Source organism: Symphalangus syndactylus, chromosome 6 (assembly GCF_028878055.3).
Source record: "Symphalangus syndactylus isolate Jambi chromosome 6, NHGRI_mSymSyn1-v2.1_pri, whole genome shotgun sequence".
In the NCBI taxonomy this organism is placed as follows: domain Eukaryota; kingdom Metazoa; phylum Chordata; class Mammalia; order Primates; family Hylobatidae; genus Symphalangus; species Symphalangus syndactylus.
This window is the reverse complement of record NC_072428.2, coordinates 125,058,714-125,072,851: the sequence shown is the minus strand read 5'-3', so window position 1 is coordinate 125,072,851 and position 14,138 is coordinate 125,058,714. Positions and strand designations below refer to the sequence as shown.

Below are 14,138 nucleotides of genomic sequence, written 5' to 3'. Positions count from 1 at the left end.
TCTCCCTTATTTTCACTGGGTATAGGATTCTAGGTTGACAATTTCTTCCAATAATTAAAATTATTGTGCTACATCTGGCCTTTGTGGGTTTTGATGAGAAATCCACTGTCATTCAAATTGTTTTTCCTCTGTAGGAAAGGTGTCATTTTTCTCTGACTCCTTTCGTTTTCTTTTTTTTGAGATGGAGTCTCTCTCTGTCACCCAGGCTGGACTGCAGTGGCGCAATCTTGGCTCACTGCAAGCTCTGTCTCCCGGGTTCACGCCATTCTCCTGCCTCAGCCTCCAGAGTAGCTGGAACTACAGGCGCCCGCCACCACGCCCGGCCAATTTTTTGTATTTTTAGTAGAGACGCAGTTTCACCATGTTAGCCAGGTTGGTCTCGATCTCCTGACCTTGTCATCTGCCCAGCTCGGCCTCCCAAAGTGCTGGGATTACAGGCATGAGCCACCGCGCCCAGCCTCTCTGACTCCTTTCAATAGTTTTTTCTTTTCTTTTCTTTTTTTTCATTTTCAGAAGTTAAATTTTGGGGAATCAGCCTGGTGGCTCATGCCTGTAATCCCAGCACTTTGGGAGGCTGAGGCAGTCAGATCACTTGAGGTCAGGAGTTCAAGACCAGCATGGCCAACATGGCGAAACCTCGTCTCTACTAAAAATACAAAAATTGGCCAGGCATGGTGGTGGGTGCCTATAATCCCAGCTATTCGGAAGGCTGAGGCACGAGAATCACTTGAACCCAGGAGGCGGAGGTTTCAGTGAGCTGAGATCGTTCCACTGGACTCTAGCCTGGGTAACAGCAAGACTTTGTCTCAAAAAAAAAAAAAAAAAAAGTTAAATTTTTGGGTATCTTGGCATGAATTTCTTTGGGTGTATCCTATTAGTGGTCTGCTGAGCTTTTTGATCTGTAGGTTTATGTCTCCTGTCAAATTTGGGAACCTTTCAGCCATTATTTCTTTGATTTCCTTTTCAGCCCTGTATTCATTCTCCTGTCCTTCTGAAACTATGATATGTGAATATTAGATCTTGTGTTATAGTCCTACAGGTCCCTGAGGCTCTATTCATTTTATTTTAAGCCTATTTTTTCTATTATGTTCAGTTGGGTAATTTCTATTTTTCTATCTCTCTCAATTCACTGACTCTTTCCTCTATTTGCACAATTGTACTGTTGTGCTCAGCCATTAAGCTTTTAAAATTTCAGTTGTATTTTTCAATTCAAAAATTTCTATTTGGTTCTTCTTAATATTTTTCTCTCTCTCTGCTGAGGCTTTCTATTTTTTTATTTCTTCTAAGTGTGTTTATAAGTGTTTTTTGAAGCATTTTAATTGTGATTGCTTTAAAAATCTTTGTCAAAAAATTCTAACATCACTAACATCTCAGTGTTTGTGTCTACTAATTGTCTTTTTTCAGTTTTAGATCTTCCTGGTTCTTGGTACAACAATTTATTTCTGATTAAAACATGGGCACTTTCACGTTATGTTATGAGACTCTGGATCTTATGTAAACCCTCTGTTTTAGCTGGCTTTTTGTTACTTTGCTCCAGCACAGGGAGTGGGGAGATAAGACCTCATTACTGCAAGATGGAAGTGGAAGTCCAGGTTCCCCATCTGGACTCCACTGACACCAGAGATAGGAGGCTTCTAATTATTATTGGACAGATGTAGAGGTTCATCTCCATATGTAGCCTCCATTGAGATTGGGGTGGGGTCTAGGTGACAATTAGGACATGGCTTGATTTTTAGTCATTACTTTCATAAGCGGTTCCTTACATATTAATACTTTGAATCTAGAAATGCACTCAGTGAGGATTGGCCTGAGCATGAAGGTACAGACAAATAGTGAGGCATTAACTAAGACCTCTTTTGTTACAAGTAATAGAAACCAATTCAAGCTAATTTAATTTAAAAAAGCATAAGGTAGGGTAGGGGAAGAATTATAAGAAAGTACAAAGCTACTCATGGAAACAGAGGGAGAGGGAATTCAGCTAGGCTTCAGGAAAGGACTACAGCTAGAAAATGGAAAACTTCCAAGGCTTTTTATTCATCTGCAGTCTCTGCTTTTCTCTCTCCACAGGAAAGTTTTTACTTCCCTTAGCTCAAATTTGCATCCTACAGCAGTTTCATGTGCAAAACTGATCCACTATCTCTCATTCCAATTCCAAAGTATAGAGAAAGATAAGCTGATTGGCAACCATGCCAGTGGGTAGAGGTCACATAATTACAAATGCAGCTTTTGGAAGTGCTACCCTTGTGGATCAAGAGGCAGTCCCCAGAGAAGGGCAAATTGTGCCTGAGGTAGACACCCCCAAAAGTATCTGATATAGGTGTATATGGAAATATTAAAAAGTAGGAAAGCAGCAAGCAAGGCCTTTCTTAACAGATGATCTCACTGCAAACTTAAACATTGTCAGGTTGATTTTTGTTACTGTTGTTCTTACAACTTAGTTCCTTATGGCTACCTTTTCTGTTTTATATATCGTTTGTTTGACTGTCTCAACACTCTTACATACTATTACCTATAGTAAGTGATTGCTGGGTAAAATGAGAATAAGCAAAGAATGAGAAGATCACACTTTGCTAAACCATTTTAGACATTGGTCTAAGTTAGGATTAAGGAGAAACTAGTTAATGTGCTGTAACAGTTTGCAGAATTATCATGTTGAACATGATATAACATCTGAATGTAATCATAGGGCTGAAACCTACATTGTCTGTTCTGTTCTTAAGCCAAAATGAATAGGGTCTAGGTGGATTAATAGGTGAATTGCATGGTAACAAGATGATTTACATACCTTAAATTTCTCTGTGGTCAAACAGGGGTCAGATTTCAAATATGGAGGAATAAATCTCATGTTTGGCATTCCATTTGGTAATGATGAAAATTCTTGAGAAAGATTATGCAAATCAAAATATAATTGGAGAGATTTTTCACTTCCACGAAGATGAAGCAGATGCATTTTCCCTATTCTTTGCACTAAAAATAACTACAAATCCTGGACATTACATATAAAATGAACAAGAGGCAACTCCGAAAGGTAGAAAGCAGGCAGGCTAGCTAGGGACTTCAAGAACCAAGGAACAACACAATGGTGTCTCCTGGGTTTTCTTTTTGCCTCATATAGCCAAGACTTGGAGCTGAAGAAGCCAGCAATCTGAAAACACAAATGTGCCCAGACACATGCACAAAAAGCTCTCAACAATAGCGTGTACTGTATAGGAAAGGACCAGGAAAGGGACAGCCTACTGATATAGAAAATGTTAGGCAATAACCACTGTACTCCAGCCAAGCACCACAGATAAACAGTGCCCTCACTCCCACCCATGTAAGCAGAGGCAGAGGAGCTTACACTTCCACTCTTATGAGGTATAATGAGGGATCTCAAACCTCTGCTAGGGTGGTGTCAAAGAAGAACAAGTAGAAGCCAGAACTTTGACCCTCCCACTGGCCTATAAAGAGTCTCTCTCCTGCCCCAGGGTGTCATTGGAAACCAAATGGGGAGCTGAGATTTCCACACTCAATGGACAGAAATGAAGTACTTCTTTCTCTCCCCATTGGGCTGGTGTCAGAGGAGGCCTAGTGAAGAGTCAGGGTTTTTACTAATGCACAGTAGCAATGGTTCATAGCCTTCACTCATTTTCTTATGAAAGTATTCATAAGTTTCCAGTTGATATGTAAGCACTCTTTGTATATTAAGTATATTGGTCATGTTTTTCACTTATAAAGAGAAATGGCAAAGCATAATGATGAAGTTCAGGAGGACTCTGGAGTCAGAATGTCTAGGTGGATTTGACTCCAGATTCCACTATGTATTGGCTTGTGAGGCTTTGGACAAATTATTTAACCTCTTTGCACCTCAATTTTCTCATGTGTAAAATGTAAAGTGTATACATATATAACTTAGAACAGTGTGTAGCACATAGGAAGTACATTATAAAAATCTGTTGATAATATTAGTATTGTATTTATTATTTTCAGCTTATTACTGTCTTTACTTTTATTTACACATGTTTCCTTTTGGCCTTAGAGGTGGTTCTGTTTTTTATCTTTAGAAGAAAACTGGTTTCGCTCTTTCTGCTTTCATCTGAGTATCAACAAACCGAAGTAGCTCAGGTTAATTATTTTTAATTCTGGTTACCCCAGAGGATTAGAAGGTTTAAAACAGCTGATAATTTTCAAATCAGGCTATAATCATACTTTATTTATGCATACTTTATTAACAGATCTAAATTAATGAGTAGTTTCATGCAAATAATCAATTAAATAAGGCCTGATAACTTACTCCTTCATTTATCCAGTGTTTTCTGACAGCTTTGGGTCTTTGTTCTTTGCCAAATGTCATGTAGCTGACATCACTTTCAAGAGCAGATTTTTTTTCTTAGGATAATAAATTAATAAGCCCTGCTTTCTTAAAAAAGATGTGTTAAATAGCTAAGAGTGATAAAATTGTATTGACTTACTGATGTTGGATTTGGAAGTTGGTTCTTGGATTGAGTAGCTGTTTTATCTGAGTGGTTTGCATGTTTTTAGTGCTATGCATGATGGGAAGCAAATACTGCAATATTTCTTGAGTTTGAACTATTCCTTTATCCTTGTAGCTTCTTTTTTCATCATCTGTCCAATTTATGCCAGTCTTCTTGCTTTGGAAAGATATGCATTCTTTTATTTTACTTTTTAAGTTGTGGTGCAGATCTGGGGAGCAACCACAAAAATATGTACAGAGATATGAACTCTATTCACGATTACTTATTGGGCACTATTATATGCCAAGGATTTTATCTAAAATTCCTTGCCCATCTGAAGCTTGTACTTTAATGACAGTGGGCAGAAAATAAACAAATAAAATATATATTATGTTAGATAATAATAAAGTTTACAGGATAAAGTAAAGCTGCGGCGGGGAGTAGAGAATTCTTGAGGGGTTGATTTCCATTTTTAAAAAGGTGTTAAGAAAAAGCCTCCTTATGAAGCTGACATCTCATGGAAGTTAGGAAGTAAATCAAGCAGGTTTCAGGGGAAAGATAATCTGAGGCAAAGGCCCCTACTGAGGTAGGAGAATAGTAGTGTGTTCAAGAACACCAAGAATGCATCAGTGGGTGGAGTAGAATGAACAAAAGGGAAAGTTATAAGGGATAAATTCAGGTAGCTAACATGGACTCAGCTCATGTTGGGCCTCATAGGCCAGTAGAAGGACTTTGATTTTTATTGAGTGTGAGATGGAGAATCATTGGAAGGCATTGAGCAGAGGAGTGTCAGTCTGAGATTTGTTTGGACAAGATTGTGCTGGTTGCCAAGTTGAGAACAGATTGAAGAGAGACAAGAGTGAACAAGGAGGGAGATCTCTTGGAAGGCTGCAGAAACAATCCAGGAGAGATGGTGGTAGCTTGTACCATGGTGGTGGAAATGGCTAGAAGGGTGAGAAGTGGGGTGGGAGTATTCTGGGTACAAATGTGGATTTTCTAAAGAATTGGATGTGAGATGAGAGAATAAGAGAGGAGTCAATGGTGGCTCCAAAGCTTCTAGTTTGAGGAAATGGCAGTATAGGGATATGGGGAGACTGGGAAGAGCATGTTAGACATCCCTTCTTTATTAGATGATACAAAGGAATTATTGTTTTGTTAATGGAGACACTGGAATATAATAACATTTTAAAAAATGTTTATCTCACCCCATATTAGGATGGCTGCTATCAAAAAAAACCTCCAGAAAATAACAAGTGTTGGCAAGGATTTAGAAAAATTGGAACCTTCACACATTATTAATAAGAATGTAAAATGGTACAACATTGTGGAAAACAATATGATGGTTCCTCAATAATTAAAAATAGGATTACCATATGACCCAGCAATTCCACTTCTGGTTATATCCCCAATAGAATTGAAAGCAGGGTCCCAAAGAGACATAGATACATTCATATTTATAGTAGCATTATTCATAATGGCCAACAGTTGTAAGCAACACGTGTTCATTGATGAATGGATTAACAAAATGAGGTATATTCATACAATGGAATATTATTTAGTCTTAAAAAGGAAGGAAATACTGACAAATGCTACAATATTGATAAACCTTGAGACCATTATACAAAATAAAATAAGCCAGACACAGAAAGACAAATACCATATTTGTCATCCAAATATTTCACTCCACTTCCTAATTTGACTAGAATATTCCATTGACTAGAATTCTATTTGACTAGAACAGTCAAATTCATAGATACAAAAGTAGAAGGATGGTTTCCAGGTGCTGGGGGGAGGGAGAATTGAGGAGGAATAGGCATAAAGTTTCAATTGTAAAAGAGAAAAAGGAGTTCTGGAGATGGCACCACAATGTGACTGTACTTAACACTACTGAATTGTACACTTAAAAATAGTTAAGGTGGTAAATTTTGTTACGTGTATTTTATCACAATTTAGAGTCTACATACTTGGGAAGCAGGTGGAACCCTGAGTAAAGCCTGAAGGAAGACTAGTAGTCAGACATTTAAAAAAATGTCTTATAATTTATGATTGTCATGCTTAAATTGGCCCGTAGACAGCATAAGAGAAAGTAGAATACATTTAGAATAAAAGCAAGACATACAGTGTGCTTTGTTAATAACTGTTTATCTAGTGATATACACTAAACTGTAAGGCAAAATAATATAATTTATAGAATTTATTTTAAAATATTCTAGGAAAAAAGTGGTGGGAAAACAGATGAAACAAGAGTAGCAGGATGCTGATGAGGACAGGTGATGGGCATCAGTGGACTAATTATTCTATTATTTCTACTTTTGTTTATGTTTGAAAATTTCTACAATAAGTTTTTTGTAAAGAAATTATCTATTCTTAAAAGGAAAATAAAAAGATAAATAAAGCACGCATTGCATTAAGCTAGATCTGAAAGATAATGTATGATTACAATATCTGGCAATATTGGCAAATGAAATGAACTTATTTATAGTTTCTTGATAAGCCATTCTTAGGCCACTCAATAAACATTCACTGAATGTAGGCCGGATGTGGTAGCTCATGCTTGTAATCTCAGCACTTTAGGAGGCTGAGGCAGATGGATCACTTGAGGTTAGGAGTTCGAGACTAGCCTGGCCAACAGGGTGAAACCCTGTCTCTACTAAAAATACAAAAATTAAGTGGGCATGGTGGCGAGTGCTGTAATCCCAGCTACTCAGGAGGCTGAGGCAGAGGAATTGCTTGAACCCAGGAGGCGGAGGTTGCGGTGAGCCAAGGTCGCATCACTGCACTCCAGCCTGTGTGACAGAGCAATACTCCATCTCAAAAAAAATAAAATAAAATAAACATTCAGTGAATGCTTATTATATATCTGGCACTATTTTTGTTTGGTAAATAGATGTGAAAAACACAGTCCCTGCCTTCAATACGTTAAGAATCAGGACTAGAGAGCAAAAAGTAAAGTATCTATTAGAATATACTTCTATAGAGATAAACCAGGGCACTCACTACATACATATACTTATAGCCATACTTATAGATGGGGGCAAAGGGTATGGGGTAAATGAATGAACACAAGTCAGCCAAGTAAAAAAGAAGGAGAGTGATCTACGATGTGGGACTAACATGGCACATTCAGGAAAACACAAGTGTGGTGTAGAATAATTGGGATATCAGGTAGGTATGAAGACATGGTCCAAAACTAGAGGCCTTGTTTGCAATAACACTTTTGAGAGATCCTTTGAGATGGGAATAATTCATGACTGATAGATGCTAAATAAATGTGTTTTGAATGAAACAGGGGGCCATTGAAGATTTTACGCAAGAAAATCAGGTTTGCATTTTTGAAAGATCACACTGGGACCCAGGAAAGCAAAAGGTTGAAGAAAAGTGAAACACAAGGCAGGGAGACAAATTAGGAGGCTAATGCAGTTATTCAAGGGAGGCAAAATGAGGGTCGGAATTAGCGGTAGCATTAGGATGAAGAGAGCAGATTCAAGAGAATCTTTAGAGGTAGAATGGATAGAGCTTCATGTTATTAAAGACCAAAAAACAGAAGTGTACAACATTAGGATAAGTCTTAGGTTTATTACTTAGATAACTGCATGATGGCAGTACACTGACTGAGACATGGGATGCAGGAGAAAGAGATCGGCAGTGGACAAGTTGAATAGAAGTGCCTGTGGGGAAAAACAGATAGAGATATCCAGTAGGCAGAGGAATATGAAATTCAGGAGAGGCTTAGACTGAAGATTAAAAAATATGATGGTTGTCAGTTGCTGGTTGAAGCTGCAGGTAGAGATGAGAGTGCTCAGAAATAAAGTATGTGGTGAGAAAGACCAAAGGATGGACTACTGTAAAATAGCCCACTTAAAATTTAGGCAGAGGTGATGTCCTACATGGGCTCCTCTTCACATATTTCAACACATGTTTCATGAATGGCTACAGAAACAGGAGTAAAACCAGGAGAGAGTAGTGTTACAGATATGACACTCAGATATTCATTGAGCTATTTCACAATAGCTATTGTGAAATGTTATTAAAGACCAAAAAACAGAAGTGTACAACATTAGGATAAATCTTGGGTTTATTACTTAGATAACTGGATGACGGCAGTACACTGACTGAGACATGGGATGCACAATAGCTATTGTGAAATAGCTCAATGAATCAAGGGAAATAGTTTAAAGGCCCTGGAAATAATCAACAGTAGAGAAGTCAGTATGGCTTTGTCAATAACCGTTTCATGGTATGGCAACAGTAGAAGAAACATTCTCAAGCAGTAGGTTGAGAAGTATACAAGTGAGGAAGTGAAGGTAATGAATGTTGGCTATATTTGAGGAAGGTGAGAAAGAGGGCAGTAATTAGAGTTATGTCACTAAGGAAATTCATGGACATGGGATCTAGAGCACTGCTGAATGAATTAACCTTAAACAGAGGGATATTTATTTCTTTGAAACAAGAAGGAAGGATGTTTGAGATGAGTTAATTTATTGATGGCCTCTCTGGTTTTTGTTTCTGTTTTATATGTGACGTAAGAAGTGAGGTTATCTACTGAGGGTAAAGGGGAGATGTTAGGTAGGAGAGAGAGAGGAAAAGATTTAGAATAGTTACTTTGGAGAATGGAAGAGGTAGCTGATCAAGTATATGTATATATAAATTGTGCAAACAAGAATGTATAGTGCCATTTGGTAATGTAATTTTTCTCCAGCAGGGCTCTGTAATCTAAGATAGGGGCAGAGATGGATAGTTAGATTCATCTAGAATTACAGTTGTTCAGCATTGGCTTAGTCAAAGGAAAAGGAGGCAAAACAAGTTTTAAGGACATTGTTAAGAAAGTGGTTGGGAGGCTGGCTAGATGGAGCTTGCATTTGCCGCTCTCATGGAGAGAAACTGAAGGAGTGAGTGAACACAACACCTTCAACTGAAACATCCAGGTACACACATTGGGATTCATAAAGAAAACAACTTGACCCATGGAGAACAGAAAAGCAAGGCAGACAACTGCCCACCCAGGAGCGACACAGAGCCAGGAGAGCCTCCCCTGCCGAAGGAAGGGGTGAGTGAGTGATGATGGGGACCCACGCTTCTCCCACAGATCTTTGCAGCTCCCAGGTCAGGAGGTGGTCTCACGAACCCACTCCACCAATTCCTGCAGTCTGACACATAAGGTTATTGATACATGGAGTCTTGGCAGAGCAGCTGCTCAGGCATACACAGAGCCCCAGGAGCTTTAGATACTCGGGTTTCCCAGCAAAAGTGGCTGCAACTCCAGCAAAGTGGGAAGTTAGATCTCTGTACATACCCCTAGGAAAGGGGCTGAATCCAGGGGGCTGAGCAGTGACAGTCTGCAGATCCTGCTGCCACAGCACATCTCAGGATAAGACCCACTGGCTCGGAACTCCAGCCAGCCACTGGTAGCAGTGTTGTACCTCCCTGAGATGGAGCTCCCAGAGGGACTGGCTTGGAACTCCGGCCAGCCACTAGTAGCATTGTTACACCTCCCTGAGACAGAGCTCCCAGAGGGAGGGTGAGCCACTATCTTTGCTGTTTTGCAGCCCTAGCCATTGTTGCCTTTGGTGCAGCCACCCTACAGAAAAGCAGCTAGACTACTTTTTCACATGGGTCTCTGATGCTGCTTCTCCTCAATGGGCAGAACTTCCCAATCAGGGTCACCAATCACCCTTACTGGTGTTTTCCAGCTGGCAGTGGTTTGGAGCCTCCCTGGTATAGAGCTCCCAGGGGAAAGGATGGGCCACCATCTTTGCTATTTCATAGCCTTAGCCATTTTTGCCTTCAGGCTCTAGACAGTCTGAGGTGATTAGGGATTGGAGTGGTCCCCCGGCGCAGCACAGCAGCTCTCCATAAAAGTGGTCAGACTGCTTTTTCACACAGGCACTGGATCCCATTTCTCTTCACTGGGAGGAATTTCCTGACCAAGGTCTACAAATACCCCAGCTAGTGTTTTCTGTCAGCAACAGTTTCAAACCTCCCTGGGACAGAGCTCCCAGAGGGAGGGGTGGGCCACCATTTTTGCTGTTTCACGACCTTCATTGTTGGTACCTTCAGGTGCTGAAAAATCCGAAGTGACGAGGGACTGGAGCGGACCCCCAGCATACTGCAGCAGCCATACAGAAAGTGGGCAGACTGTTATGTGGGCCCTGATCCTGTATCTCTTCACTAGGCATGTTCTCCCAGCCTGAGTCTTTAGCCACTCCTTGCTGGGGCTATCGAGCCAATAGCAGCTCTACAACGGCCTGGGAAAGAGCTCTCCGTGGGAGAGGTGGGTTGTCATCTTTGCTGTCTTGCAGCCCTCACCAGTGCTGCCTCCAGGCCCTAGAGAGAATTCTGGCAGTTTGATGGCCCAAGTGTCTTAGGTCCTTCAAATGACTGCATTAGTTCTCCAACAAGGGTTCTTAACCTGAGTTGGCTGAAATGACAGAAATAGAATTCGGAATATGGATAGGAAAGATCATCAAGATTCAGGAGAATGGCAAAACCCAATCCAAGGAAACTAAGAATCACAATAAAATGGATAAACAAGCTGACAAACAAAATAGGCAGTATAAAAAGGAACTTAACTGATCTCACAGAGCTATAAAACACACTACAAGAATTTCACAACACAATCCTAAGTATTAACAGCAGAATAGACCAAGCTGAGGAAAGAATCTTGGAGCTTGAAGACTGGCTCTCTGAATTAAGACAGCCAGATAAAAATAAAGAGAACTAAGAATAAAAAGGAATGGACAAAACCTCTGAGAAACATGCATTATGTAAAGAGGCCAAATTTACAAATCATTTGCATCCCTGAAAGGGACAGGGAAAAAGCAAAACATTTCAGGATAGTGTCCATGAAAACTTCCCCAACTTTGCTAGAGAGGCCATCAGTCAAATCCAGAAAATACAGGAAACCCCTGCAAGATTCTACACAAGAAGATCATTCCCAAGACATATAAACATCAGATTTTCCAAGGTAGAAATGAAATACTATTAAAGGCAGGCAGAGAGAAAGGGCAGGTCATCTACAAAGGGAACCCCATCAGCTGACCTCTCAGCAGAAACCCTACAAGCCAGAAGAGACTGGGGGCCTATATTCAATATTCTTAAAGAAAAAAATTTTGAACCCAGAATTCCACATCCAGTCAAACTAAGCTTCCTCAATGAAGGAGAAATAAGATCCATTTTAGATAAGCAAATGCTGAGGGAGTTCATTACCACCAGACCCACCTTACAAGAGATCTTGAAAGGGGCACTAAATATGGAAAGGAAAGACCAATACCAGCCAAAACACTTAAGTACATAGACCAGTGACACTATAAAGCAATAACACAAGCCAGCCAGCATAATAAACAGCTAATAACACAATGACAGGATCAAATCCACACATATCAATACTAACCTTGAATGTAAATGGGCTAAATGCCCCCATTTAAAAGGCATAGAGTGGCAAGCTGGATAAAAAAAGCAAAATCTAATGGTATGCTATCTTCTAGAGAACCATCTCACATGCAGTGACACACATAGGCTCAAAATAAAGGGATGGAGAAAAATCTACCAAGTAAATGGAAATCAGAAAAAAGCAGGCGTTGCAATCCTAATTTCAGACAAAAAAGACTTTAAACCAACAAAGATCAAAAAAAAAAAAAGGACATTACATAATGGTAAAGGGTTCAATTCAACATGAAGACCTATTATCCTAAATATATATGTACCCAACACAGGAGCACCCCGATTCATAAAGCAAGTTCCTAGAGACCTACAATGAGACTTAGATTCCCACACAAAATAGTGGGAGACTTCAACACTCCACTGACAGTATTAGGTCACCAAGGCATAAAATTCACAAAGATATTCAGGATGTGAATTCAATATTGTACCAAATAGATCTGAAAGACGTCTACAGAACTCTCCATCCTAAATCAACAGAATATACATTCTTCTCATTGCCATATGGTACATACTCTAAAATTGACTACACAATCAGACATAAAACAATCCTCAGGAAATGCATAAGAACTGAAATCATAACCAACACACTCTTAGATCACAGCACAATAAAAATAGAAATCAAGATTTAAAAAATTTGCTCAAAACCTTGCAATTACAGGGAAACTAAACAACATGCTCCTGAATGACTTTTGGGTAAATAATGAAGTTAAGGCAGAAATCAAGAAGCTCTTTTTAATTAATGAGAACAAAGATATAACATACCAGAATCTCTGGGACACAGCTAAGGCAGCGTTAAGAGAGAAATTTATATCACTAAATGCCCATATCAGAAAGTTAGGAAGATCTCAAATTAACAACCTAACCTCACAACTAAACTAGAGAAGCAGGGGCAAACCACTTTCAAAGCTAGCAGAAGACATGAAACAACCCAAATCAGAGCTGAAGTGGAGGAGACTGAGACATGAAAAAACCATTCAAAAGATCGATTAATCCAGGAGTTGGCTTTTTGAAAAAAAAATCAATAATATAGATAGGTTGGTAGCTAGACTAATAAAGAAGAGAGAAGATCCAAAGAATCACAATAAGGAATGACGAAGGGGATGTTACCACTAACCCCACAGAAAAACAATACTCAGAGACTACTATGAACATCTCTATGCACACAAACTAGAAAACCTAGAAGAGATGGATAAATTCCTGGATATATACACCCTCCCAAGACCGAACCAGGAAGAAATCGATTCCCTGAACAGTTCAATAATGACCTCTGAAATAAAATCAGTAATAAATAGCTTATCATCCAAAAAATCCCAGGACAAGACAGATTCACAGCTGAATTCTATCAGATGTACAACGATGAGCTGGTACCATTCCTACTGAAAGTATTTCAAAAAGCTGAGGAAGAGGGACTCCTCCCCAACTCATTCTATGAGGCCAGCATTATCCTGATACCAAAACCTGGCAGATCCACAGCAATAAAAGAAAACTTCAGGCCAATATCCTTGATGAACATTGATGCAAAAATCCTCAACAAAATACTTGCAAACCAAATCCAGCAGCACATCAAAAAGCTAATCCACCATGATCCTGGGATGCAAGTTTGGTTCAACATATGCAAATCAAGAAATGTGATTCATCACAGAAATAAAGACAAAACCACGTGATTATCTCAATAGATGCAGAAAAGGCTTTTGATAAAATTCAACATTCCTTCATGTTAAAAACTCTCAATAAACTAGTATTGAAGGAACATACCTAAAAAGATCTATGACATACCCACAGCCAACACTGTACTGTGGGCAAAAGTTGGAAGCATTCCCCTTAAATACTGGCACAAGACAAGGATGCCCTCTCTCACCACTCCTATTCAACATAGTATTGGAAGACCTGGCCAGAGCAATCAGGCAAGAGAAAGAAATAAAGAGCATCCAAATAGGAAGAACGGAAGTCAGACTATGCCTGTTTGCAGACAACATGATTCTAGAAAACCTCAGTCTTGGCCCAAAAGCTCCTTCAGCTGACAAACAACTTCAGGAAGTTTCAGGATACAAAATCTATGTACAAAAATCACTGGCATTCCTATATACCAACAACAGCCTAACTGAGAGCCAAATCAGGAACACAATCCCATTCATAATAGCCACAAAAAGAATAAAATGCCTAGGAATATTGGTAACTAGGGAGGTGAAAGATCTCTACAATGAAAATTACAAAACACTGCTCAAAGAAATCAGAAGTGACATA

The 14,138-nt window shown here is 39.4% G+C and overlaps 1 protein-coding gene across 9 annotated transcripts in view; it reads right to left on the bottom strand.

Annotated features, from left to right (window-relative positions):
- The window catches only part of AGBL3 (AGBL carboxypeptidase 3), a 146,580-nt gene that overhangs the window by 15,979 nt on the left and 116,463 nt on the right, over positions 1–14,138 (bottom strand). For 6 of the 9 annotated variants that reach the window (XM_055284080.2, XM_055284087.2, XM_055284083.2 and 3 more), the window contains one exon: positions 4,452–4,683. The exons of 2 other annotated variants lie outside the window; for them this stretch is intronic. In XM_055284080.2, coding sequence (XP_055140055.1) covers positions 4,452–4,683 — 232 coding nt within the window. Of the gene's footprint in view, positions 1–2,737; positions 2,878–4,451; positions 4,684–14,138 lie in introns of those variants that run through there. One more of the 9 variants, XM_063642267.1, reaches the window with a different exon arrangement.